The sequence below is a fragment of the Taeniopygia guttata genome, chromosome 6, assembly GCF_048771995.1.
Source record: "Taeniopygia guttata chromosome 6, bTaeGut7.mat, whole genome shotgun sequence".
Lineage (NCBI taxonomy): Eukaryota > Metazoa > Chordata > Aves > Passeriformes > Estrildidae > Taeniopygia > Taeniopygia guttata.
The window spans coordinates 33,721,224-33,748,732 of NC_133031.1; the positions used below are offsets into that span (position 1 = coordinate 33,721,224).

The 27,509-nt window shown below is 46.0% G+C and overlaps 3 protein-coding genes across 8 annotated transcripts in view; 1 reads left to right on the forward strand and 2 right to left on the reverse strand.

The window, feature by feature from the left end:
* The window catches only part of ZRANB1 (zinc finger RANBP2-type containing 1), a 41,166-nt gene extending 31,245 nt beyond the window's left edge, over nt 1–9,921 (forward strand). For both annotated transcript variants that reach the window (XM_030276599.4, XM_012574716.5), the window contains exons 8-11: nt 2,282–2,402; nt 3,242–3,371; nt 7,134–7,363; nt 8,405–9,921. In XM_030276599.4, the coding sequence (XP_030132459.1) occupies nt 2,282–2,402; nt 3,242–3,371; nt 7,134–7,363; nt 8,405–8,623 (700 nt within the window). In that variant the 3' untranslated portion in view covers nt 8,624–9,921. The remainder of the gene's footprint in view (nt 1–2,281; nt 2,403–3,241; nt 3,372–7,133; nt 7,364–8,404) is intronic.
* The window catches only part of UROS (uroporphyrinogen III synthase), a 623,177-nt gene that overhangs the window by 286,975 nt on the left and 308,693 nt on the right, over nt 1–27,509 (reverse strand). The window lies entirely within an intron of this gene.
* The window catches only part of CTBP2 (C-terminal binding protein 2), a 284,786-nt gene continuing 270,070 nt past the window's right edge, over nt 12,794–27,509 (reverse strand). For 3 of the 5 annotated variants that reach the window (XM_072931351.1, XM_030276600.4, XM_072931350.1), the window contains 8 exons: nt 22,369–22,523; nt 20,712–20,856; nt 18,508–18,714; nt 17,721–17,935; nt 17,301–17,431; nt 16,424–16,551; nt 15,738–15,855; nt 12,794–14,323 (listed from right to left, as the gene is read on the reverse strand). In XM_072931351.1, the coding sequence (XP_072787452.1) occupies nt 14,143–14,323; nt 15,738–15,855; nt 16,424–16,551; nt 17,301–17,431; nt 17,721–17,935; nt 18,508–18,714; nt 20,712–20,856; nt 22,369–22,523 (1,280 nt within the window). In that variant the 3' untranslated portion in view covers nt 12,794–14,142. Of the gene's footprint in view, nt 14,324–15,737; nt 15,856–16,423; nt 16,552–17,300; nt 17,432–17,720; nt 17,936–18,507; nt 18,715–20,711; nt 20,857–22,368; nt 22,524–25,719; nt 26,076–27,509 lie in introns of those variants that run through there. The other 2 variants (XM_072931352.1, XM_030276601.4) reach the window with 2 other exon arrangements.

Consider the following 27,509-nt stretch of genomic DNA (forward strand, 5'->3'; position numbering starts at 1 on the left):
GGACCAAATCTGCCAAAGTGTTGGTGTTAATTGTGGCTGACTTACTGCTGTATCTTAACATAACTCTCACTTAGAGGCTACTCAGTCTTGTTAAACTTTTTAGTTTATGTCTAGACAGAATTTTCATTTTACTCTGTGTAATCTTTATCCTTTTTAGAAGCATAATTTTAAACTGATTGATGTGTTCCTTCAAGGGAACAATTCTTCAAGGAACAAATCATGTTCCTTGTTGGGAAAAGTCTTTAGAATAAGTCTTTTAGTCAGATTTTGTTGTAAATTGGTAATTCTGTACATCCTATAGGTATGTATAGATTCCATTTGAGAAGATACATTTAATTTTGTGGGCCAGGACATGTGGCTGATAGGAAGTGATGTCGTCACTGGAACAGGCTCTTAAATGCAATCCCTGCTTAAACTTTTATCTAGTGGAATTATTCTTCAAAGCCTCCACAAAGACACTTAAAAATGAGTATTTTTATAGTCAGACAGAAAACACTCATGTAACTCATTTGACCTTGTTTTGTTATGTTTGTCGAGATGCTGAACAAAGAAAAATTTATTTACCAGAGACAGTCTTGTGTCTGGTACTCAGAAAAAGCTCCATAGTGAAGTTCCCAGAGGCTCTGGCCTGTGGAGTCTTTTCCACTCACCTTTCAATAACTCCACTTTTTTAGTTTACACAAAAGTGTGTTCTGAAGTGCCCCTTTTTGTATTCTGCCATTAGCTTTTGCTAGAGAATAGGCACATGCCCCGAGTTGATTTTCAGAATTTTATTCTTCAATGGATGCATTCAGTTCTCTTGTGTTAACCTGAAAAGTTTACTTTAAATGGGATCAAAATCTTGTCTATGACTGACTAACTCAGGGAACAAACTTCTTTAGGAGAGCACTTTCACAATCCAGCTTTTAGGAAGTAGTTTGGTGTTCTCCTTTTTTTCTTTTTTCCCTTGAATTTTCTGGGCTTTCTCTCTCATTCTGGTGGTGTGGGAGTTTTTGTTGTTATTTTGCTTTGTTATTTCTTTTCTTTCACCCAGAATCTGATTCAATCTCTTTCAGGAAACCTGAGTATGAATTCATTTAACACAAAGTGCTGTTAGAATTTTATGACAGAAAACAGGCAAAATATTTTATGAGGTTCAAAGGTGGAAGTGTTGGTGTGTTTGGATAAAAACTGGAATATAGATCCAGAAGATTCCTTGTAGATATAACTGTCAATTAGCTCAGACCTATCCAAATATCTTAATCACAGGAATTTTAAGCCAGGCAAAGGTTTTAGCTGGACTCAGGAAAACCAGCCTGGCTGCTGGCTACTGTCCTACACACCAAGATTTTAGGGTGATTCCAACTTCACTGAAAGCACAGGAAAGATCTTATCCACACACACTCACTGCCTGCTAATATTCTCAGTTTTTAATTAAATGAGTTCATTTCAGTGACATATTTAATAAGCTGAAACTTCAGAATGGTTTCTTTGTCTTCATAGTAAAGGCCATTGTTTAAAAGTTGGCTTAGCACTGTTCCCTAAATCCTGGTTCCTAATATGAAGTTGTGGCTTTTCCATAGTGTGGTGATTGGACAGAGTTAATAATTTTAAAAAGCAAAAACCTTCCTTTTAATGTGTCATTTTTCTTGGTAAATGGTTAAATAAAATATCATGACTAAACTAAATCTCACTTTGCATATTTGATTCTTATCCACAATGCTTTACAACTCCATATAATGTGGAATTACCACCCCTTTGCTCCAAAATCTGGTATAAAACAGATTCTGCCTCTTAACCATGGGCTGTTGGAAATGGATATGCAAGTACTTTGAAGTTAATTGACTCAGGATGTGGGTAGAAATAGAAGATACCTTTTTTTTTGTGTGTGTGTGTGAGAAGAATGAGCAACTCCTCCTGTATGAAATGGAATGTCTTACTTATGTTCCCTGTATATCAACACTTAAATAAGCCTAAATAAGACTTCAAAAAAAAACCTCAAACCTTATTGAAAGAAGTATCAAATGAGGCAGGAGGCTGGTAGGAACTTGGATCATGCTTGCTGTAGGCATTGCTTTTTTTTTTTTTTAAGTGGTTCTTCCTAAATAAAGATTAATAAATGGAGTCTCCTGAAGATTAAAAAAAAAACCAAACAAAATCCAGTTTTCCTGCTTCTTGCTCTCTTTCTTTCCCCTTCTTAGGAGGAAGGGTTACAGGGGTTAAATACTGCTGTCAGGATTATAGTGGTTGAGTAAATATTTTTGCCTTTACCACTTTTTCTCTCTCTCTGTTAACATTTTAGGTTTTACACACGCTGGAAAGAGTGGGAATCGTGGTATTCCCAAAGCTTCGGTTTACATTTCTCCTTGCGAGAGGAACAGTGGCAGGAAGATTGGGCATTCATTCTCTCTCTTGCAAGCCAGGTAAGAAAACTCCTTTCTCAGAGGGATTCTGGAAAATATATTTTAATATCTAGAAAGAAGTTTCAGAACTAGAAGAGTTTTTTGGGAGTAAGAATATTTCTGTATGAAGGAAGAACATTCCTCTTAAGACAGTGATCTTAAAATCTTACTGGGTAAACTCTGCTGCCAATGTAGAAAAGGTTAATTTGAATTTATATTTTTTGAGCTCCCTATTAAGCAGTGCAACACAAAAAAAGAATTGTGATGTTAGAGTGAGTTCTGTAGAACAGACTCATAGACAATCAGTCATGTTTAATATCCAACTCCTGCAGCACTTTAACCTCCCAAAACACACCTCCAAATCTGTCAGCTTACACTGCTCAAACTCCAGCAAGCTGAGATTTTATAACTCCCCTCCAAAATGAAATTTACATTCCTATAAGCTTCCAGCTATGGGAGTATTTTTAGCTCCTCTTTTAAAGTATCAACATGATTTTGGTACTATTTTTTTGAGATTTGTTTTGTATGTGCCCTTTTCCTATCAAAAGGTATTTGCCTTAAAGTGCCCTCAGATGAAGGAATTATTTTTAGACCTAACATTATGTAGAGTTTCACTTCTAAGTGGGGAATAAAATCCATTACATTGACTCATGGCAACAGGGCAGAATTATTACTGACAGCACTCAAGCTGAAATGTTGATCCTTATTTTCAATATTTTTCCAGCCTTTTGTTTTTCCTGTCAAAGCTTTATCACTCTTAAAAGCATTTTCTCTCTCAATTTGAAAACTGTTTTTCAAATTTCAAAGTAGAGGATGGTAAGTTCTGTTTCAAGTGATGTCTTCCTTTGTGTTTGGTTCAGCCTGGAGCGAGTTTGGAGCAGACACACATTTTTGTACTTGCACATATTCTTAGAAGACCAATTATAGTCTATGGAGTAAAATATTACAAGAGTTTTCGGGGAGAAACATTAGGATATACCCGTTTCCAAGGTAAGCCTTTCATTTTTTAAATTCACTTTTCAGCAAGGTTTGGGCTGTAAATCAGTAGTGATGTGAAGTGACTGTCTGGAAAAGGATAGAATACTGTTGTAGGTAAATTTTCATTTGCTACTCAAAAGAACAAAATAATGCTCTCCAAACTTGCAGTTTTTCATTTTGTAGTGGGCATGGTGCCTGTAAAAGTGAATTCCATGGTACTTTAAATGGGAGTTTAAAATTTTTTTTTATGTTTCAGTAATTCACACTTTACACCAAGTGTGGTGTGAATACTGACGTATTTCTCATTAGGACTATAATTTTGCATAGTTTGATCAGGTTCTTTCTGGCTTTTTCTCCTTTTTTATCTTCAGGACAGCCTGACTGTCCTTAGGATGAATATGAAGAGGACTCAGTCCAGTTTTGCTTAGACTTAACATCTGTAGATTTCTAAAGAAGCATTTTCTGCTTTGCAAGCCAAATCTGTGTTTGGGCAACTTTCCCCTCTGTGACATGCTAATACTTTATTTTTCAAATAATAAAACATGAGAGGGGATTGGGAGCAAGTGCACAAAGTGAGCTGTAAACAGAACCCATGGGGAAGGACCTGTGTGTGTTCCAGGGGGTTGGGACATTTGTTTTGCCCACAGTTCATATTCCTGGCTTCAAGTACATCTGCTTGATGGTGACCCACTCTTTATTTATATTTATTTATAGCTTTATTTATTTATAGCTTAGCTGAGGAGTTCCCAAAACATCTTTGTGATTTGAAATAAAAAAATATGGTCACTTTGGAAGGAGGCAAGGCCGTGATCTATAGAAAACCATAAGCTGTGCAGTAATGTTAATTTATAACTATTTAAAGTCTTGGCTTCTAAGTTTGGGGCAGTAACAAAACTTCATGTAGGGAAATTAATTACTTTTTTGAAGAGTCTAAAACTTTAGTAGTCATTGTAGTTAGATGTTAACTTTTCTTTTGATGATGAAAGGCTGGGAAGGAACAGTTACTTGAGTCACATAAATCTGACACTCCAGCTTTGTGTTGCTTTTAACTCCAAGGCTTAGTGGTTTGCAAATGGTTTTATTTCCTAGATTGGGCATCAAGACAAGTGTTACAAAGCCTAAATGTGCTGACATTTTCTTGCTCTGTGAACCAGAAGGAAACTGGGTGCCTGGAACACCCTTTTACTGCACACAGGTTTACAGGAATTTAAACAGCTAAATAGATATAACTTGAGATTTGCTTGCCACAAGCCACATCCATCCATACATGGAAACAGCCCTGGGAACAGGTGAACTTGGAGTCCTGTGTCCCAGTACCTGGAATTGCTCCTCTCCCTGCCCAGCCACGTTTTTGTGGTTAATGTGTGCTCATCAAGTGCCAGTGGCACAGCTGAAGCCCAGCTGAGTGGGCTGGGAGTGGGGAGGGCTGCCAGGAGGAGGCTCCTGCTCTGGGCCTGTGTGTGGGCTGTGCTCAGCACCTGCAGCTTTGGGCAGTGCTGGGGTGTCCCTGCCTCTGTTCAGCATCACATCTGCCAGAAAAGCCCCTGCAAGGGTCCAAGGCCAGGTTGGACAGGGCTTGGAACCTGGGAAGGTGGAAGATTGGGCAGAGGGTGGAACTGGGGGATGGGTTTTAAGGTCCCTCCAACCCACACCACTCTGTAATTTTGGGTTATAATATAAATGGGGAATTGGATTTTTTGAATGCTTGTTTAACATCATGGTTCAGTTTGTAGCACCCTGTTAGCCACCCCTAAAATACTCTCCCTGACAGGAATTCAGGGATTCCTTGTTCCAGCTTGGCATCCTTGCTGTAGCTGCTGTGAATTCCGTAATTGCCAGCCTCCTTGTTTCCCAGATTCCAGCTGACTGTTCATTCTTTAAGTACTAAAGCTTCAGTGGTGGAAGATCTGCTTGTTCAAGCCCTAACTATGACCTTGGTCAGACCCTCCTGGTCTGGCCACGTGTATTTAGTGGCACAAATACACAGCTTTTAAAATTGAACAGGAAAAAAGATGACTGACTGAAGTGATCATCAGGTCTGGCTGGAGAAACAAAATCCTCTGTGGGTGGCTTCAGGATTGGTGTTAGCCCATACTCTGTATTTTCTGTGGCTTGTGTTCATGTCAACTGTTGTTACACGACCTTCTGGCTTTATATCAGAGTGACTTTTATAACTCTTAAGAGCACTAGATATTCTCCCTGGCAATGCTTGAAATTCTTTTCTTGTGGAGCTCATCACAGTGTTGAGGAGGAATGGAAAGTGCAGCACAGCCTTCTGTCCTGGGGAAATGATTAGTGTGGAATTTTCACCAGGATAAAACAATGGTGAAACAAGATTTCCAAACACTTGCTGAATTTCAGTATGGAGATGGAGGCAAACAGATGAGTTTCAGTCCTGAAAGGCCACAAAGCTGTGCTTCCATCACCAGGAACTGAGGGACTGTCTTCCTTACATTTGACTAGATGTCATCTTCAGTGTAAATTTGAATTTTGACTGGATGTTTGGTTCTTTCCCTTAATGCAAAAGTTTGAAACTTTCTGGTGAATGCTTATCCTGTGTTCTTCACCTTTAGTGTTTAACATGGCTTTAGACTGAAACTTAATAATAGGGACAGGAGGGAGGGAGGGCTAAGAAGGTACTGAAAGGATCTGTCTTTAAATCGAGGTGTTGTAAAAACTTGTGTGACTCTTAATTTTAAACAAATGGCAAGACTTTCAGGTAGCTCTTGACTGCTAATTCAAAAGCAAGATGGGGAGGGAAAAGGCACAATTATTTACTGGTAGCTCCTACTAATTTTTACTGCAGTACAAAAAGATGAGATCAAAAGCAGAACCTCCAAAGCCACTCCTGCCTCAGATTCCCATTTTAGCCCATCCCTCTCGGTGGCTGTGGAGGAGCTGTGTTTGCAGCAGCAGCTGTACTGGGAGGGGTTGCTATGCTACATGTGCACTTCAGTTTGTGTGGGGCTATTTTTAACCTGTCACAAGGTGAGCTGTGCTTTTGCTTAAGTTGTCTTGCAGCAGTACACACCAAGAATTATTTATGTTCATGGAAGAAAGGAGTTCCAGTTTTATTTTGAGACCTCGAGCAAATTGCTGTCTTTATTGCTAAAAACAGTGATGAGGAAAAGTGCAGTTCTTCTCAGAATCTGTGACATCAGGTGTTGGTTGTAGCTGAGCAAAGTAGTATCAGCTTTTTGATGCTTTTTTCTTTTTTTTTTCCCTTAAATTGATATGAATAATTGATGTGTGTTAATTTAATCTGTGAGTGCTGTATATGAGCAGTCCCATTCTCTGGGATGGGTTACATCAGTGCTGAGTAACATTTTGTGCAGTGAGTTCTTTTAATAATAAGTTTTGTGAGCAGATGGTGGAATTTTTGCTCTGGTAAAAATAGACAACTGACTGTAGCCTTTATTTCTGTCATGCAGAATCTTTTTTTTCCTTCAGTTTTAAGAAGAATTATCAAACATAAAAAAGGCCTTTTTTCTAACCTTGTTTTTCATTCATCACTGCACTATAGACCATAAATTTCAGGGCTGTGGTAATGTATTGGTTAAGATTGTAATCTTTAGTGTCTAAACTTGCACAGTTGCAAAGATATTTGACTTGTGTTAATTAACAACAATTAGCTCTGCTGAAGAGTGTGGCCTGTGTCAGTGCAGACCAAACCATGTATGCTTTAAATGCGATGTGCTTCCACAAAGGTTTGTAACAAAATCCTTCCTCGTTGAGCAGCACTTCTGACCTCACCTGTGCTTCCCTTCCCCACAGGTGTGTATTTGCCTTTGTTGTGGGAACAGAGTTTTTGTTGGAAGAGTCCCATAGCTCTGGGCTACACGAGGGGCCATTTCTCCGCCCTGGTTGCCATGGAGAATGACGGCTATGGCAATCGAGGCGCTGGTGCTAACTTGAACACTGACGATGATGTTACTGTTACTTTTCTACCCTTGGTGGACAGCGAGAGGAAATTATTGCACATTCACTTCCTTTCTGCTCAAGAGGTAAGAGTGAAACACCTGGTGTGCGGTGGTGGCTTTGTCACAGCTGCTGAAGCTCAGCATTCTCTGTAGCATCCCAAGTTTTTGGTGTCCAAAGAATTACCGTGCTCTGGTTAATTAATGCTGCTCCCTTTCCCCTCATTCCAACTGATTCTGAGAGGTATTTTCCCACAAATTTGATGTTTATTTATGACTCTGTAAATAGAATGTAACTTCATTGTCCACGTAAATCTCAAGAGTCATAGAACAGAATCCCAAAATGTCCTGAGCTGGAAGGGACCCACAAGGATCATCCAGTCCAACTCCTGGCCCTGCACAGGACACCCTAACAATCCCACCCCGTGCCTGAGAGCACTGAGAACCTAGAAAAGGACACCAAAATAAGGGTTCTGTCACTAAGGCAAGACTGAAATCTGACTTTTGGGGGTTTTTTTTCCCTAAAGATGAAGTACAAATGTTGGCCCATAGTTGCAGCATTTTCTACCTTCTATTCTAATGAAACTCAACTAATTTTTGCTTTAATAACTATTATAAAAATGTGGGACTATTTCATAAAGGGTGTGCATGGGTGAAGGGAGGGCTGGAAAACTGTAGTAACTGCAGAAAGTGGGCATTCTGTAAATAAAAAGATAAAAATATGAGCTTCAAGTCGAGAAAGGGATGTTTCTTCAGCAAGCCATGATATGTGTTATATTTTACAAGAGAAAATATTTTATGTTGAGAACTTAGGCACCTAAAAATGTGTTTGTAAAGCCAGTAAGCTCTGTTAGGACTTCCCTCCTTATATATTGTGCCTACTGTAGATAAATTGTTGCTTAAAAATAACTGAAGGCTGTACTGGAAATATACATGCAAAAATTGGGGAGAAGAGCTTTTGGTTGAAAATGCAGTGGGCATCAGTTTTCCTTTTCTGGGTGTGATGCCTCGGAGTGGCTGCCCTAGAGCAGAGGCCGGGTTAAGAGAAGACAGATGAGGGGAATCCTAGAGAGAATCCAGCGCTCGGTGCTGGGTGTGCCTCACTCCTGGTGTTCTCTGTGCCCCCAGATCGGGAACGAGGAGCAGCAGGAGAAGCTGCTGCGGGAGTGGCTGGACTGCTGCGTGACCGAGGGAGGGGTCCTGGTGGCCATGCAGAAGAGCTCCCGCCGGCGCAACCACCCGCTGGTCACCCAGATGGTGGAGAAGTGGCTGGACCGCTACCGCCAGATCCGGCCCTGCACGTCCCTGTCGGACGGCGAGGAGGACGAGGATGACGACGATGAGTGAGGGGGAATAAAGTGCAAATGAGCAGCGCAGAGTGTGTGACCCCGAGTGAGCGTTGTGCTGTAGCAGTTGGGTGTGGAACTACCCAGGTCTAGGGGATACATGCTGGGAAGGATTCTCCGACAGCACGGGGAGAGGATGGACGCTCATCCTGCTGCCTGGAGAGAGCCAAGTGGGCTGGACTACAGTTCGTATAAAAACACAAAAAAGAAACAAAAAACAGCTAATTTTATTATCAAGATGGAAAAAAAAAAAAACCCAAACCAAACCAACCCCATTTTTCTTTCTGACTGTAAATCTGTCTATAAATGTACCGCATGTGGTTGTGTAAGAGGTTGTGTAATAGGAAACGTATACCAGCATCTTAATTATTGCAGAGAAATTTTTCAACCAAGGGCACTTCTGAAAGCACATGTGAGCTGGATGGATATCTCCTCCCTCTGAGATTCTTTTACAGTAGAACCTGGTCTTCTCCATCACCTTTTAGATACTCTGACACATTTCCCTGAAAGGCCTTTTCCTGTGAAATCTCACTAGTGTCCAGGTCAGATTGTGAGAGGTTTTTTTTTTTGTTTGCACAGATATCCACAGCAAGTCATAAGCAAAAATGCATTCTTTATTTTACTAATATTTTAGTTATTGCTGTGCCCACATAATAAAGCCTAAACTCTACGGAACAAACTGGAAGAGAAGCTAAATTTACACTGAGTGAAATGATTTGTTTCCTGAAAAAGCTTTTTGGGATTTTTTTTGACTTTTGTTTTTATTTCTTCTAATAGTTAGATTCCTTTCAGTATACATAAGGATATTTATTCAGAGAAGTGACCTAAAAGACAGGGATTTTATTCCTGTGAGCATACACTAAACAAAATTGTGTGAAATCTGAGAACTTGAACACAACTGAGAATTTAATCTTGTCAAAACTCCGTCTTGCTGTGTTATGAATTATATCATTTTTATCATTTATTCTTTAATCACTCAAACTTTCCTGCAAATGAAAAAAACACCTTTTTAAAGGTTACTCCTTATCACTAAATCTAGTGAGAATCCACTTGGCAGTTCTAATTAAAAAGAAGAATCTATGCTCAAGTTGTTTAAAAGCACTGTTATATATTTCTCAGTATGTAAACCTGGGAATTTCTTGCATGTTGATTGATGTGGCCATACTTAAACTTATGTAAGTTCCTAAGACTGTAAGTTCAGAGTATATTCTCCAGTAGAAATTTTATTATATTTGATAACTTTAGCCATGTAACCTGTAATGGATAAAGTTTATCTAAAAATCTCACTGAAACACTAAAGGTTAATGCCAGTTTTTACATATGCAGTGCAATTCAGGTTGTCTTGAAAAGCACTTTTGATGATGTGGTGGTTGAGTAAGAAATTTTGCAGTAGATGAAATTGTTTTAATTAGAATTTGGAAAGAAGCCCCATAGCACCTATTTTTGTGTAGTTCAGAGCTATGGAAACCCTGAGGAAGTTGCTGCTTTTTCTTCCAAATGCTGCTTAGATCGTGTTGAAACGTGCACAGCTCCTACAGAAACTTGGTGACGACACCAAAAGAAAAGAAATAATGAAGTACTGTATTAATTTTGCAATTCTCCCGTCCTAGATTCCACTGAGGTTTATTATGTCTTCACCTTTTTTGGCCATTAGATTTCCTCTGCTTGGTGCATGCCCAGATTTCCAGGTGAAGGAAGAACGCTGCTCTGCCATGTGTGAGTGACCCAAATTCACCACTCGACCCCGGATACTGCAGGGGTTCTTCAGGAGCACACGGTCCTTGTTCAGGTTCCCTTTCTAAATTAGGATGTTTTTTATCCTTACCTTGCAGTGAAATCCTTTTATACCTTGTCTAGTAAAGCTGTTCTGTCAGGGGAGCTGAAGCAGGGTAAGCTGGGATGAGGATTTCCGTGCACCGTGCCTGGAGTGGTTCATGTGCAGGGCTGTGACCACAGGGGCCTAACTCAGCCAGCCTGAGGAGCTCTCAGAGCTGTAACTTCAGATCCCAACCTGCTCCTGACCAGCTGCCCTGTGGACAGAAGGAAAATCCCCTGATTCCATGGGCTGCTCCGAGGATGCCGAGGGGTTTTCACCTCCCACCCGTGTTCTTTTGGCCCTTTGTTCACGGCAGCAAACCTTCCTTGTCCCACGGGGAGAAATACCAATGTGAAAGTCTACCTTGAGCCAAACTGGCCCAGCTCTCCTGCCCTGCTGTCCGTGGGCAGCCTGCAGTGTGCCCCTGTCCCCCAGTTCAGCTCTTCCCAAAAGCATGCACCAGTGAATTCCTCACTGCTCCAACAGGACAGTCCTGGTACTTTGGATCCCTTGGCTTCCTTGGTCATTATTGTTTTGTTCTGATGTGCTGTACAATGGTCTGTTCAGGTTCACACGCTTCACAGGCCCTTTGGGAACTGGTGAAGTGTCTTTTCCAGAATCAGAGTAATCAAAAATCTGTACTTGTAGATTAAAGAGCTGCAACCCCCGGCTTCGTGCTCGCACCGCAGTCAGTGTACGTCAGTGGCTCCTCAGTCACACGTCTGAAAGTTTACAGGCACTGAGATTAATCTGCACACACTCCCCTGCAGCTTATCAGCAAGTTCTGCACTTTCAGCCATGAAAATATATATAAAAAATTGGGTTTCTCAATGTTACTTTCCTCATATATTGCTCACAGCAGCACCTGCTTTCCTAGCACAGAATTTAGCTTTTCATTGCTACCTCCTTTACAGCTGGTCAGGATTTTTTTCTGGTTATATTTATGACTTCCTCAGTGAAAATCCCTGTATTTCTTTTGTTTTTAATATATTAAAATTTAGTAATTCTGGATTCTTCCAAAATTCTGCTGCATGGCTTACGGCAAATACTCCTGAGTTGCATTTCCTCCATTACCCAGGTTGGTTTGTGTGTGTGGAGACTTTAATTTCTGCTTTTCCTTTTTCCCCCTTTTATTCAGTAACTTCCCTAATACCTTTTTTAAAGGTTTTATGTAGTGTTTGTCACCTTGAAGCTGCTTGTTTTGACAGCTCCTTTGACATTTCTGGAGTTCTCCCTGGAGATAGAGATGATTATCCCAGGAGAGCCTTCCTGTCTGCTTTTCCTGAGTGGAACAACAGCAGCATGGCTCTGTCAGCCACAAACTTTCAGCAGCAACTATTCATTTCCAATTTCTCTGCCCTGTAATTTCCCATTTGAGAGCTGCAGCTCCTGGTGCTCTGGCATCTCCCAGCTGTGATGATATTCTTCCCCTTCCGCTTCCACGGCTCCAATCTTTGCATGTTTTGCTGGTGTTCTCCCTGCAGGCACTTTGTAACCTTTGGGATGGCTTGATCTCTGCTCCTGTTGAGCTTGTGGCACTTCTGACCTTGGTTTTGGCTGAAAGGGAAGTTGGGTGCTGGATGAAGCTCCAGCATTTTCTGAGCTCGGAGTCACTGCTGGCACACAGATCCTGCGGCGCAGGGAGGGACGGGATTATCGAGAAACAAAGTACCAGGGCTCGTTTATTTTAAAAACAACTCTAAACCTTAACATCAATGAAATGTTTTCCTCTTGGTTTTGATGGTCATTTGGTGTCTCCCAAATACTCCCCCTGTATGTGACCTGTTTTATCCCAGTTTCTCACAGAGGTCACGGATAATTCACTGCTGGGCTGTGCTGAGCACTGACAAGGAGCACTCACTCTCTAAGAGGTGACCTCTTGTTTGGATGTTTGAAGCTGGTAACCAAGTTTTCAGTTTAAGCAAACAAAATACAGAGTTTTGTAACTTGGACACTTTGGTTTCAGCTTTTTTTAGTCCCCATCTAACTCCATGTGTGTGGCACGTGGACACAGTGGGAAAAGGGTAGAAACAAGGACAGACAGGCCTTTTGCCCAATAAGGCTCAAAGCCAGCAGCACCTCTTGAGCACTTTTTGGCTTTATTTTCCAGTGGTTTGATAATGCTTCAGCTCTTGAGAATGTACAGAAAACGCTGTTTGAGTTGTAGCTGCCTTTGTACCTATGGCCCACAGTGATCTCTTCATCACAGAACAGTCTGAGCTGGAAGGGACCTTCCCCTCCCACTGGACTGTAAATATTCACCAAGTGTGACCAGAATGATGTTTCTGTACCTTATGGTTACCTCTCAGCATCTCCAAGCCCCAGATTGCAGCGAGAGCTCTTGCCTTTCAGAAATTATAGAAATTTTATCACTTTTTATTGAAAACTGCACTGAACGCTAAATGTCCACCTTTACAATAAACAAATACAGTAACGGTAACACACTAAACCAAAACATACTGATAGCCATTGGTTTCTTTTTTTGTCTGTTTGGGACAGCTCAAGATTTTTTTTTTTTTTTTTTTTTGTCACAGAAACAGGAATGTACCCATACAAAGGCTCAAAACAGGCCATCTTTAAAAACAAAAGGTGGTGATTCACAAAAGACTATGAATATAACATGTAACTAGTTGATACAAATCTAATAGGATTTGTTAAAATCAGTCACATCTAATAACACATCTTGAAGTGTTCTTGTATAAAATATCACGTGAAGAAAAGAAGACTTTTATCAATGTCTAAAAAAGTGGATTTTGTTCATAGACAGTCTGACAAGTTACCATAAAAAGTGTTTCCTGAGACATAAGGAAATGCAACATTATTCTTGAACCCTTTCCAGCTCAAGACTTTTTCCACTTGATAAAATAGCTGCAGATTTAAAACTGAGAAAATATATCTGAGTACAAATAGTGTGTGAAACTTAATACTTTCTTCTTTTTTTTTTTTCCTTTTTTTTTTTTTCTTTTTTCTTCTTTTATTTTTTCTTGCATCATTGCAGGGCATAGGTGGATGCACAGCTACTTTATTCAGTGTATTGGGCAGAGAAGAGACTGGCAGTTTGGTTTTCCTTAGCCTGGGAGGGCAGTGGTCACTGCCAGGAGCCCTTTCTGCCCTTCCCATCCCACAGATCCCAGCTGGAATGGCTGGAACTTAGACCTGGCGGGAGAACTTCTGTTACACGGCACTGGCCACTGCAAAAAGGAGGAGGAGGAGCATTTTCTTTTTTTCCTTCCACTTCTAAGCCAGGACTGCTGCCCCCTGTTAGGAGAGGTCACCAGATGCAAGAGAAAGGAAAGGGCTGAAGCCACACAATGGTTTCTTGTTAACTCTGTAAAGATGGCTTAATTCAGTGGCCTGGACACAGTGCAGGAGCCCTGTCCTTCTCAAGGAGCTGAGGGGGGAAAAGAATTTTTATTCATGTGATTGATGCACAGATGAAGGAAACTCAACACACAATAACAGAAGTTGCTCATTAATGTATCACATCTTAGTTTTCAGCACTGCAGGGAGCAGGTGACTTCTCCAGGGCTTCTCCCCAGTCTTGGCTGCTGTCACTTTGTCGGGAACACTGGAACATCAATGATGCTTCTGTCCAAAATCAACATTACAAATTTCGTATCAAATTCTTCTCTTTTAGTTCATGTATAACTTCTTTTCCAATGTCTCTTGGTCCTAAGTTTATGGAATGGTTTTTAAATTATCTGCTATTGCTCGTTGGGATGTTCCCTGTTGTCGCCGTGTTTTGTGGGCTGGTTGGGCGATGGAGCTTGGGAAGGATGTGCCACTGTGGGAAGGTTGTGGGTGACAGGGATGCCTCCGGGAATGATGCCCTCCATAGCTGCTGGGATTCCTCCTGGTGCCACACTGACCATCCCAGGGGGATACCTGGCACAGGGGACACAGAGAGGCAGGTTTGTCACAGCACAGATCATCACACACCACCAGCCCACCAGCACTGTGGAGAAAATTCAGCACAGAGATCCCACCTCCCTCCTGGAGCCAGGTTTGCTTTTCCTTTTAAGTTACAAGGGAGGGCTCAGAGTCAAACATTAACTGCTGTGCCTTGGGTAAGTGTTCTCTGCTGCACCACCAGGACTGCAGCTTGTTCTGTGCCTGCTCACAGCCTCCTGCACCATGGGGAAGCCTTTCTCCTTTGGAAATTTGGGTAAGGAACCATCTGGAATGCCCTCTGAAAGTCCAAATGCTGGTGTGCTGACCCCATCATCCCTCTGTGTGAATACCTTCAACACCTACACCTGGTTTGTAAATACTTCCTGGAGCTGCATCTTCCTTGTGGAACAGCACAGCTCAAAAGATGGGATCAGATCTAATCTGCCTTTTCCAAGAGCAATTACACACATTCCAATAAACAACAGTGAGTTTGGAAAAGGAGAATAATAATTTCTTCAGCTGTGATATGGGGGCAATGAGGACAAAACCACATGGAGCTCTGTGGCCATGTGAGGCCTGAGGCCTCCCACTTCTCTGCAGCTCCACTGCCTTGAGGCACGTTGGATTGGGAAGCAGGGAGGGAATTTCACCTGCCCATGAAGGTGGTGAGCTGAGCCAGCATCCAGGGGCTCCAGGGCTGCAGCTCCAGGGGGCTTAGCCAGGCTGAAGCTCCCTGCAGGGACAGGTCAGGCTGGGAAGCCAAGGCTTGTCCTCAGGTGCTGGCACTGCCCACGTGTTTGGGAACAAGAGTGGGAACAGGGTTTGGAAGTTCTGGTGGTCAGAGGGAGCCTCTTGGGGCTCTGCTGCTGGGTAACCCTGGCCTGGCTCTGCCTGACATGACCTGGTGTGCCCTGCAGGGTATTTTGTAGCTCAGAGTATTTTTGGCAGTGGTGATACCCTGAATGAGCCCATGCTCCAGCTCCTTGAGCCTAATGTCTCCTACCAGCATACTTGGAGCCATCTAAACAGAGCAGTAAGTAACCCCTAATCTTGGATTAGGTGGGAATTGGGTCACCTGACTGTATTTGGATTTTTTCCCCTGGCTCACAGAGGTTGGTCACAGGAGCAGAGAGTTGCTGCTGCAGTTCAGAAGTCACATCCAGCTTTTGGGGGGATCTGGGGGGGTCCTGCCACTTCCAGAGCTGCTGCCCAGTGAGTCCCAGCCCGCAGGGATGCAGGCTCTGGGAAGGGAGGCTTTACCCATCCATCAGCAGCCCCCGAGCTGTGAGTGCTGGTCCCCAGGGAGGGGTGACAGCAACCGGGTACACCCGTGCCCACCCTCGCTGTCCCACCCGTGCCGTGCCGTGCCAGGCTCCCGGTGCTCCCGGTGTCCCGTTCTCCCGCTCACCTGTACGTGGCACCATTGAGCTCGGGATGAATCGCCTGCTGGTCTATTACTGACCACGGAGCCGTCGTGACAAAGAATTCCTTGTTCACGCAGTTCCGTAGGCTCTCTGGGATGCGCCCTGGAGTTGGGGAGAAAGGTGAGTCTGTGTCAGCTTCATCACCCTCTAATGAGCTGCAATGCTTAAATTTCCCTGTGTCTGTCCGTGTAAAGGATGGAGAAAAAAACATCCCACATTCCTTGTTTCAGGAGGATGTTTTGGCTGTCCTGGGTGCAGGGTTGGAGAACAGTTTCCCACCCTCACTCCCAACACTTGGCTTCCAGAGGAGCTGTTCCCTCGAGGGTGACTTTCAGGACAAGAGAACCCCTTAGCTGGAATATTGTGCCCACCACCTTGGAATTCCGTTTTGGAATGCAGTGCTGTGTCTGCACCACAGACAGTAACAGGGGCAGCAATTACTGCTTCCCTCCCCTGATCTTCCCAGCCACAGACACCAGTATTTGCCCATTCATTAACAAAATAAGACCAAGACAAAACCTGTCACCCAGTCACAACTCAACAGGGAACTTGGGGTTCTCAGCTCTTTTACTGGGAAGCAAACTGGGGGTAGATCCCTTTCCCATGGGCAGGGTGAATCCCTGTTTCTGGCACCCAGGGAGCCAAGCCCAGCGTCCCAGGGGCCGGGTACCTGTGATCGCACGTCGGATTTCGGTGGCAGCAGCTTCCCTCATCTCTAGGGATGCCTGCTCGCTGTACCAGGCTGTGTGTGGGGTGCAGATCAGGTTGGGAGCATCTTTCAACGGACCTTGAGCAAAACTGGGAGCAGGGGAAAACAAACAATTAATCAATGTTGAAATGAAGAATGAAAGATGAACAGCAAAAGGTTTGTGGCCTGTCCTCTGCATATGCAACACCCCTTCCAAGGCCAGCCTGGATGGGGCTTGGATGAACCTGCTCTTGTGGAAGGTGTCCCTGCCCACAGCAAAGAATTGGAGCTAGATGAGCTTTAGGGTGCCTTCCAGCCCAAATCATTCCGTGATTCCCTGGCCTGATGGTCCTGCCAGCCCAAAATGGCCACAGAAGTGCTGGGGAGGCAGCACAGCTTCTGTGCAGGGCTCAGAAAATGCAGCTTCTGAATATGCACCAAAAAAGAGCTTAAATACCAACCCATGGAGTGGTTGGGCTTAATGCTCCCATAGGAATAATGTTTGGGGGTGTCTGCAGCAGTGTGGGGATAAAGGGACAGGCTGTGGATCATCCCAGGATGGGAAGGGTGGACGCTGGGGTTCCCCTTGTGTAGGAGCAAACATTTTGTTCTTTAAGTATTTCTGTGATGAGAGAAGCTGCACTCTCAGTTACAACCCAGCCCTTCACAGGCTGCAGGCAAAAATGCCCAGCACCGAGTGCAGTGAATTTGTACTCAAGGACTAGAGAATGTTCTGGGGCTTTTTATAAACAGAGGCTGGGTTCTCGTTCCAAGAGACACTCTGTGGGTGCTGGGTACCCCCGGCCGTGCCACGACAGACGGTGGCACCGATGCCACCCCAGGGCGGCCGCAGCTTTACCTGAACGGTTCCGACTCGTGCACGTCGAGCGCGGCCCCTCGTATCCGTCCCTCCTTCAGCGCTTGGGTTAAGGCCTTCTCGTCCACCAGCCCCCCGCGGGCCGTGTTCACCAGGAACGCCCCCTGCCTCATCTGCCACGCCCAGAGAGGGATGATGGTCAGCTGGGCACACCGACCCCGTCCTGCCCTCACCCCCAACCTGTGGCAGCATCCTGCTTTTTGTGCTCCAGCCCCACAGCAACCCCCACCCCACTGCACGTGGGTTTTCCATGGTGTTGGCAAACAAAACTCACCGTGTCCATCACCTCTGCACCGCAGGGATGGGGATTATTTACCTGGCAGGACACTGCTCCCCCTAAACACTGTGGGGAGACACAGCCAGGCGCAAGCAGCTCTTCTGGAGCTGAGGTGCATGAATTACCTGTTTAATCGTGAAGTCGTTGATCAGGTGGTGGTTGTGTTCGTTGAGGTTGCAGTGCAAGGAGACGCAGTCGCTCTGGTAGAGCAGGTCCTGCAGGGTGTAGACCCGCTGGACGCCCAGGGAGCGCTCGATGCCGTCCTGCAGGTACGGGTCATAGAAGATCACGTTGAAGCCAAAGGCCTTGGCTCGGACCGCGACCGCCTGCGCAGTGCGACCTGTGCCGAAGGGAAGGGACAGGGGAGTTAACTGAGCCAAATCCCCTCTGTCCGTGAGGCTGAGATCCCAGCAGGACCTGAGGACTGTCCCCTGGGGGCTGCTGAGCTTCCCGAGCATTCCCTTGCCTTGCCTCAGTTTCCCCAGTTAAACTGCTCTTATGAGCTTTTCCCATTAATTAGCTGATCCCACCTCTAGCAGTGGAACTCTACAGCTGTGGCAGAACTTAAGACAAGGTTTGTGTTACACAGCCCTGCCACTTTGCAGGCCAGAGTGGCTCAGGAAGGCTGGGTTGGTGTAGCTGTGGCTCAGGGATGGGGTATTTTTGGGAGAGGACAGCAGCACTACCTCTAGAATTGCGGTCCCTCTAAAACACCACAGTGTTTCACCAGTGCTCCTCCAAGGATTCAACCACAGCTCAAAACCAACTCCTTCCCCAAAAACCCACGTGAGATGCTCTCTCCATTTCACACCGATCCACTCTGGTGGCTCTGCTTTTGGAAATGCTCCTTTTGGGTCCTTCCCAGGGCAGCGCCGAGCCCCCCGAGGAGCCGCCCGCCCTGGTGGCACGCACCGAAGCCGATGAGGCCGAGCGTCTCGCCGCGGATGCGGGCGGCTCCCGAGGCCACCTCGCGGATCTGCTCCACGCTCTGCACCCGCGTGCCCTCGCGCAGCGCCTGGTACAGCCACGTGTTCCTCCGGTACAGGTTCAGCACGTGGCACACGGTGGAGTCGGCCGTCTCCTCCACGGCAGCCGAGGGGATGTTGCAGACGGCGATTCCTGCGGAGGCCACACACGGGTCACAGCCCTGCCCAGTGCCACAGCCCTGCCCAGTGACACAGCCCTGCCCAGTGACACAGCCCTGCCCAGTGCCACAGCCCTGCCCAGTGACACAGCCCTGCCCAGTGTCACAGCCCTGCCCAGTGTCACAGCTGTGCCCAGTGACACAGCCCTGCCCAGTGACACAGCCCTGCCCAGTGACACAGCCCTGCCCAGTGCCACAGCCCTGCCCAGTGACACAGCCCTGCCCAGTGTCACAGCCCTGCCCAGTGTCACAGCTGTGCCCAGTGTCACAGCCCTGCCCAGTGTCACAGCCCTTCCCAGTGTCACAGCCCTGCCCAGTGCCACCACCCTGCCCAGTGCCAGCCCTGCCAGCTCCTTCCCCTGCCTAAGGGACCCTTTGATGGAGCGCCATGACTCCCAGCTGCCCTTCCCACAAGCTCCTTACACTGGTGTGTGCTCCGTGCCCCTTGAACACCCACAGATGATGGTTCAACCCCATCATCCCATTCTGGGGGTGCCTTTTCTGGTGCCCAGCCCAGCCCTGGCACCGCTGTTTGGGCACCGGTCACTGACTGACTGCACGGTTTAAAAACCACCTTATGGAAAGCAATACCAATTAAACTTTATGCTACATTTGTGGGGAGTCATTACATTTTCTACTCGAAACCACATCATTTGGCCACCCAATTTGCCAAGTGAAAAAAAGAAGGATTATGCTGCAGTATCCCATTACTTTATTCGTTACATCTTTTCCTTCCTGATGTTCAAAGCCTCAGAACATTGTTATAATGGATAATAACAATAAGAGTTAAAAACATGAGGAAACCATTACACTGAGGAGACACTGTTCTCCTCTTGAAAAAAGAAAACAATTCACTATATTGAGAATTGCTTTTTTTAGGAATGACTATTTGAGACTCTCTTATCGCAATTATCTCTGTAAAACGGCTCAGGTGGAATGGCTGTTATTCCTCACTTCCCCAGAGATAACCTTTAATACAACATATCCCAAACACCACTGCAGGGCTGCTCCACAGACTGAATCTTGGGATCAGATGAGTAAAGCCTGTTGTAACTCAGCTGCTAAAACCAGGGTCACAATTAAGCTCCTGGAGTGGGGGGTGTGCAGCCAGGAGTCTCTGTGACCACCCAAACCAGTATGGAAACTGGGTGGCCCCAGCAGTGTCTGACAACATGACCCTCCCTATTTTTGGCTATCCACTCTAAAAGCCCTTTTCAAATTCCTGAGGCACCTCTGATGAGATGGCAAAGGAGGTGGCAACAACCCAACACACAATTCCTGCTCCACCATCCAACACAGAGCCCTCCCAGTAGAGCAAGCATGACTCAGAGAGCCAGCTCAGATCAAGAGACTGATCTTGCTTAACAAAACATAATAAAACACCCTTCCTCCAATTTTTCTAAAGCTGTATCAACTCTCCTGTGCCAGAAATAGACCAGCCATACAAATAGCCAGCTGTATGAGGGGCACCTGGAACTCAGAACAGTGCAGGAATGAGGGATTCAGACAGGCCAAATTTAACATGGTATGAACCCAAAAGCTGCCTTCTAAAACTGCACAAAGGCTCAAAACAGGCCATCTTTAAAAACAAAAGACGGTGATTCACAAAAGACTATGAATATAACATGTAACTAGTTGATACAAATCTAATAGGATTTGTTAAAATCAGTCACATCTAATAACACATCTTGAAGTGTTTTTGTATAAAATATCACATGAAAAAAAAGAAGATTTTTATCAATGTCTAAAAAAGTGGATTTTGTTCATAGCCTGACAAGTTACCATAAGCGGTTTTATTCACTTCATGGTCAAGTTTTCTTGTCATAACATTATCTGTGTGCAAAAAATCTCTGTGAACTGCACCTGTAATTTTAGGGGCCAGCAGGGTGCCACGGAAGCAGCAGATCCTTGTGCTGATTTTAAAGGATTGGAAGGACAGGGGAGGGAGTCAGGGTGCAGAGCTGGCACCTACCAAGCTCCCCAGCAGCTTTGATGTCGATGTTGTCGTAGCCGCTGCCTATTCGGACGATGACCCGCAAGGCCTTGAACTTCTCCAGGTCCTCCCGGGTCAGGGTGATGGTGTGGTACATCATGGCCCCCACAGCTTCATTCAACACCTGCAACACAACACAGGAGTCAGGAGCCACCAGCACAGCTGGGGGGACACCTGCAGCTCAGGAATCAGGAATATGACCCAGTGAGTTGGACACTGTCACTGCTGACCTGCTCTCTGAGCCAGGTGTCACCAAACCCTGCAGGGGTGTGACCCACCAACAGCTTTGGCATTGGATTTGGTGAATGTCTGAAAATTATGATGTTACAGACCAGGCAGATGAAAACCACGTTTGTCTCTCACCTGGTCCCTTTTCCAGGTGGTTATCTGCAAACCCCTCTGCTTCCAAGCAGCAGTAATTCTGCTTTTGGAAAGGAATTGGGTGTTGCAGCACTGTCTCCTGGGGTTGAACAGGACTGTGTGACATTTGCAACACCTCACCCTCCTTGTGCATGTGAAACCCTGGCCACAGCAGTCACATCTACCTCTCCTGGCTCTTCCCAAGGGGACCTGAGAACCTCTGCAGAGGCTGCACAGTCACAGAGGGCTGGGCTTTGTCCCCTTCAGTGAAGATCCAGACCTTTATTTGTCACAAGCTACCTCAGTGCTCCAAAAACCCAAGACTCATCAAACCCCCCCCACAAGCCTGGCTCACCTATTAATTTCTCACAAGAAACTCCCATTCTTCTTCTCCCAGATTTAAAATCTGCAAAGACCAGCACTGATGCTATATGTATTCCTCTTTCCCAGATCTTGGAAATGATTTCTGATCATTTCAAACCTCATTTGAGTTATCTAAAATAATACTTTCATGGGAATCTCAACGTGTAGTGGAGGTTCCAAGCAGAAACACTCATCCACACTGCATGGCTCTGCCTGAATGATTCCCAAACCTTCTCCACTCCCTCTGCAGAGGGAGGAGCTGCTGGAGGTGCACTGAGCACCTGTGAAGACCCACCAGCTGCAGCTGGGATGGAGTCAGCAAAGACACAGCAGCAGCTCCACAGGCTTCAAAAAACATGAGAAACCTTAATAACATTGATGCGAAAAACCTGATAAAGAGATAAAGTGACTTTTTTTTTTTTCCCCAAAATAACATCTGGCTTCTAAAACAACCTGAATGAATTTTAATCTGCAGTGGGTTCTGTTGGTGTTATCTGCTGATTGACTCAAAGTGCAGCTTTGTACACTTTCTGCTCAAAAATCAAACAATCACAGACTGGTTTGGGTTGGAAGAGAGCTCATTTTTCCAAACCCCTGTCATGGCAGGGACACTTTCCACTGTCCCAGGATGCTCTAAACCCCAATGTCCAACCTGGCCTTGGGCACTGCCAGGGATCCAGGGACAGCCACAGCTGCTCTGGGCACCTGTGCCAGGGCTGCCCACCCTCCCAGGAACAATTCCCAATTCCCAATCCCCCATCCATCCCTGCCCTCTGTGTCCTGTCCCTCTCTCCCTTGTCCCCATCCCTCTGCAGCTCTCCTGGATCCCTTTCAGGCCCTGGAAAGTTCTCTGAAGATGTGGAAGAGCAAGGCCAGCCCCGCTGCCCCCAGCCCGCCCCTCCTCTCCCGGTACCTTCTCGTGAATCTCCTGAGTGGATTGTGCGTCGCAGAAGGCCACGGTGGCCAGGTCCTTCAGGATGGGCATCTCCACGGTGCAGTCCCTGCCGTCCAGCAGGGCCACCAGGGGCCGCGGGTGCATGGGGCCGTTCATGATCTGCGGGCGGATACCTGCGGGCACAGCGGGGTCCCTGTCAGGGCACGAGGGGCAGCAGCACCTGGTGACATCCTGGTGACACAGCAGGCTCAGGGCCAACAGGGCTGAAGTGTGCCCAAGGGGCTGGAACACTCCTTGGGAACACAGATGTGGTGTTGCCCCTCTTTTGTTAGGCTTTACCATCCTGACCACCTCAGAAAAACAAATCCAAACAGAGAATCACGCAAAAAATAGGATTACTGGAAAATCACGGGAAGAGCAGGACACTGAAAACCTCTTTAGCAAAGAAGTTATACTCTGATGTATTACCAGCTACCAAAGGTTTCATGGGAACAACAAAGTTCATCTTTGTAATCCCAACATTCTCCTCCGAGATGAGGAAGGAATTGATCACCACCAAGGGCCACAGAAGGCTGAATTTTATATTCTGTTTATTGCTCTGTTGGGGGATTAACTGGTTAATTTTGTGACAAGTCACTTAGAAATCTCTACACCTCCCTTTCAGTATAGGTGTTTGTTATATTAGGACCCTATGAAATATCTCAGGTACCTTTCTCAGCTGCCCAGGCAGTTTTTGGGCAGAGCACAGCACAGGTGAGAGGACCAGGTCCTCTGGGTACACTGTGATGCTTTATTTCTGCTGCTGCACCAGGAGGTGGCTGGAGCTGGAGGGTCTGGGTTTGAGTCTCCAAACCCTCACACAAGCAGCCCCAGCAGAGCTTCTCCTTGCCAAACCCCACTCCTGCAAAGAACCTGCCAGGGCTACCAGCCAACATCTGTCTGGCCTCTAAATGCAGTGGCTGTGCTGGTTAGGGGAACAAGCCCAGGGCTTGACTGAGGGAACTCCATGGGGCTGCTCTGGGGTATTTTGTGGCCACAGCAATGAACCCCAGACCTGTGAGCACCACGAGCGTGGTCCTGGGGAGGGACCCTGCACTGCTGCTACACTCACACAGCCACACTCATTTTACATGGGAAAAAATAACTCCATGGAAACAGGCAGGTTTAATGGAGTGGGTTTAGTGGCTTTCCATTCCTTTTCTACTGAATCTGCTTAAGGAAATGAAGAACCAGCCAGCCCAGCAGACCTGACTGAAGGTTTTCAGCATTACAGGTGGGTGCTTTTGGAACTGGTCCTTCCCTCCCCCTTCCCTACTGAGGTCTCCATTCCTGGAGACCAGTATGGAGACAATCCATAATGTTTGCATGCATTTCATCCAGATGGGAGTGCAAGTGTGTCAGTAAGCAGGGTAGAGTGCTGAGACGATCTGGATAAGGGAAAGAAGCTTGTGATAAGCAGATAAGCAAGAATAAAAACATGCCCAAATCTCCGAGTGCTTACACAATCCCTCTGGGCAGCACTGCACCCCAGCTAGATTATTTTCTCAGGTTAACAAGCAAGTGAATTATAACACTGACTTAAATGCTTTCTAATGTGTATGATCTCCAAGGCTCAGAGCATCACCTGCCAGCCTCACACCACAACTGCAAACAAAAAGGAATCTGATGCAGGGCCAAGGTGGCCGTGGTTGTGCCAGCCCCAGCGGCCACCAGCCCTGTCCCCAGGCTGGAGCCCAGTGCCCACCAGGGACCATCCTCAGGGCAGAGCAGTGTGCACACAGAGGGTGGAGTGGCTTCCTCTGAGTGTGCCAGGTGGAAGATGAAACCACAGGTTATCTGAAACTTTGACATTTAATCCAAGCCCCAAAATAACAGGTTTATTATCCTGCCCTTACATAAGCTTCTTTGAAAGTCAAACAAAACACAGCTTTTTTTCTTTTCCCCCCTTTTTCTTTTTTTGAAACAGCATCTGTGTCTTTGCTGGGGATTAGGGATGTAATTGTGCATGATGACACAGGCTTCCTAGGCACGTCACCCTTGCCCACACACTCAAGTGCAGTCACTGAGCATGAATGTGGCTGGAACCCGTGAGGTACTCACAGGAACTGCTCCTGTTTCTCCTGCTTCAAGGAGGGAATTTATTTCAGCTCGACAAGGAAAGTTCTGAAGCAAATCAATACAGGATGAGGTGCATAATGTATGGAAATTACATTTTAATGAAAACCATTGGCAGGTTTGTAGCTTAAACCGTGCTCTGTTTTCCTTGCCCACCTCTCCACCACCCTGCATCCATTCCACTGTCCTGGTTCCTCCCTACCTCTGCACAAACACATCCAAACCAACATTTGGGCTGACAAAACCAAACCACCTGGCTCAAACAGCACGTTTGTCCTGCAGGCGACTGCTTCATTAAGAACGAGGTATGCCATGGATCAGAAAATAATTAAACAGCAGCCACTCCTCCCGAAATTGTGATAAAACATCGCAGCCATTAACCCTTTCGCTCTGCCAAACTGAGGGTACAACGCTGTGTAAACCATGAGCATCACCACCCCTGCAGAGATCTCCTTGGGGCTGGGCTGGGATCAGCTCTGCCTCCCAAATTCGGTGCCTCCCAAATTCGGTGCCTCCCACGTCATCTGAAGCTGATTTTTGCTGAGAACCCCCCCAGCTGTTCCTGCAAAGTTGGGGCAAGTATTGTTCAATAATTTATTTTTTTTTAAGGCGTTTTCAGCCGCCTGCAGAGCCTGGCCAGCAGTGTGGGGAGAGCTTGCTATGAAAGAGGGAGAGGAGCAAGGGTTTACAAGAAAAGGGGAAAAAAATTTTAAAAAAATTAAAGAAGAGGCAAAAAAGCAAGGTTTTGCAGCCATAGAGAACTCAAACTCCACCCTGGCTCACAGGCAGCGCCGCTTGTTGCACGCAGCCCCGCGTATAAAGTGCTTTTGTTTCATTTTTAATAACACAAAGCCTGCTTGTCCTTTCCTGCCGCTCCTCCCCTTTGCCACCCACTTGTATCCGATCCCAATGGCACCCCTGCCAAGAGAATTAGGGAGTGCTCCCTGCTAAATGGCAGCCTTTGTGTGACCGCAAGACGGCTGGTACTATCTCACCGAAACAAAAGCAGAAGCCATTTGCCTAATTCTTATTAATCTCAGTTGCCTTCGCCACGCAGCATTAAAAAAAAAAAAAAAAAAAGGAAATAAGAAAAAAAAGGCTTTAAACATGTTGCCCTGCAGTATATAAAAGTGCATCAAGAAGCGATCCTGACACTCGCCTGAATTACCCGCTCACAACCAAGTAGCTACAGTTTTACAGTCAACTACACACTTTATTAAACAAACAGAAAAGAAACAGGAAATTTCCCCTTGCCTGGAAAATGTTGCCTCCACATTCTTCTTCTTATTAAAAACCACACATGGCAGTGGAGGAGTAGGGAGGGAGGAGGAAGGGGGGGACCCACACACGATAAAATACTACCACTTTGCAGTGCGGTGCCTCTCCTTTCGTCTACGAGGGGGTATCTTCAAACAAGCGATCCCGCGGCCCACAGCTGCAACATCTCGAGACAAATGTCTCTTTGAACACGCAGGGAAAAGAAAAGCCTTTTGTCCTGAGCCCCAGAAGAATGGGCTGAAATTGCGAGAGGAGTTACAGTCACCTCTGCGCGGCTCCCAACTCCTCAGAGCACTCCCTCCAGACTTTGCCGAAGCTTTTAACTAATCGTAGCTCTTTCCCAGCCCTTCAATAAAATCATGTGAGTGCCAGCCAAAAAATCTTATGCTATGCACACTAAAGGGTTTGTATATGTCACAGTTGCTTTTCCCCCTTCCACTCCCCTCCTCCTATTGACTTGCACATATGACGGGGTTTTTTTTTTCAAGTTGTCTCAAGTGGATTTAATCTGTGCCACACCGCGTTTTATGTTTGTTTGGGTTTTTTTTTTTTTTTGTCTGCGTGGCTTTTTTTTTTTTCCCTTTTTCCCAACTTAAAAACGAAACATGCCTTTCTTTCCATGCAAGCGTGGCTGCAGAAAAAGGCTGATAGCCTTGAGCAGCAGCACCTTGAAAACAAACAAAAAACACTGGGGAAAGCAAGGGCTGTGCTGATCTCAGCTGCACCCAGAAAACAAGGGCCAAATTCTTTCTTGATGTGTCAATCAACTGATTTTCAGCATCAGAAATGACACTTGATTGCTGGCAGGATTCACATCTTTTTGGACACGTCCATCTCCTGGTCCTGCTCAGTTCGTCCCAGTTAGGTAAAAGTACCTTCACATCATTGAGGGAACGGCTGGAGCTGTGTCAGGGAGGTTTAGATGGGATTTTAGGGAAAGGTTCTTCCCCAGAGGGTGCTGGCACTGCCCAGGCTCACCAGGGCATGGGCACGGCCCCGAGGCTGCCAGAGCTGCAGGAGTTTGGACAACATTCCCAGGGATGCCCAGGGTGGGATTGTTGGGGCGTCTGTGCAGGGCCAGGGGCTGGATTCAATGATCCCTGTGGGTCCATGCCCACTCAGTATATTTTATGACCTTACAATTGTCATCCCAATGCCCCACTCTGTCAGGAGTATGTAGGACACTGCTGCTGTGTGTGTGGGCAATGAGAGCAGGCAGTCCCTGTGCAGTGCCCCATCTCCAGAGCATGGCTTGGAGCAGTTGTTGGAGCAGTTGTTTTTCCCTCTTTCCAGCTGCCATTGTCACTGCCAGCAGCACCAACAGCTACAGACAATCCCCATCCAAGAAATAAGAAAAAAATCGCATCTCAGTCTGGTTCAACACCATCAGCATTGCCTCTCCAGAGTGTTACTGTGCCCCCATTTCATCCCCATCCTGCTGCTTCCAACAGCATCCTGCTGTGGCACACACAGCCCGCTGCAGACAGGGTCCTGCCCGCCCTGCAGGATGCCCAGGGCACTCCTGGAACTGGAGGAGGGGGCAGGAATAAGGAGAACAAAGGTTCATTACCTGGACTTGGTACTGACTTGCAACACTGGCATCAAAAGATCTGTCAGTCTCCCTAAAATCCAGGCTCAGATTGCAGGACAAGGGGATTTAGGCACATCTTTCTCTTGAGCGTTAACCATCGCTAAAACACTCAAAGTTCCCCACAGATTTGCTGTCCCAGCCATCACCTCTGCATTGCAAGCTGGAGAGCCAAGGT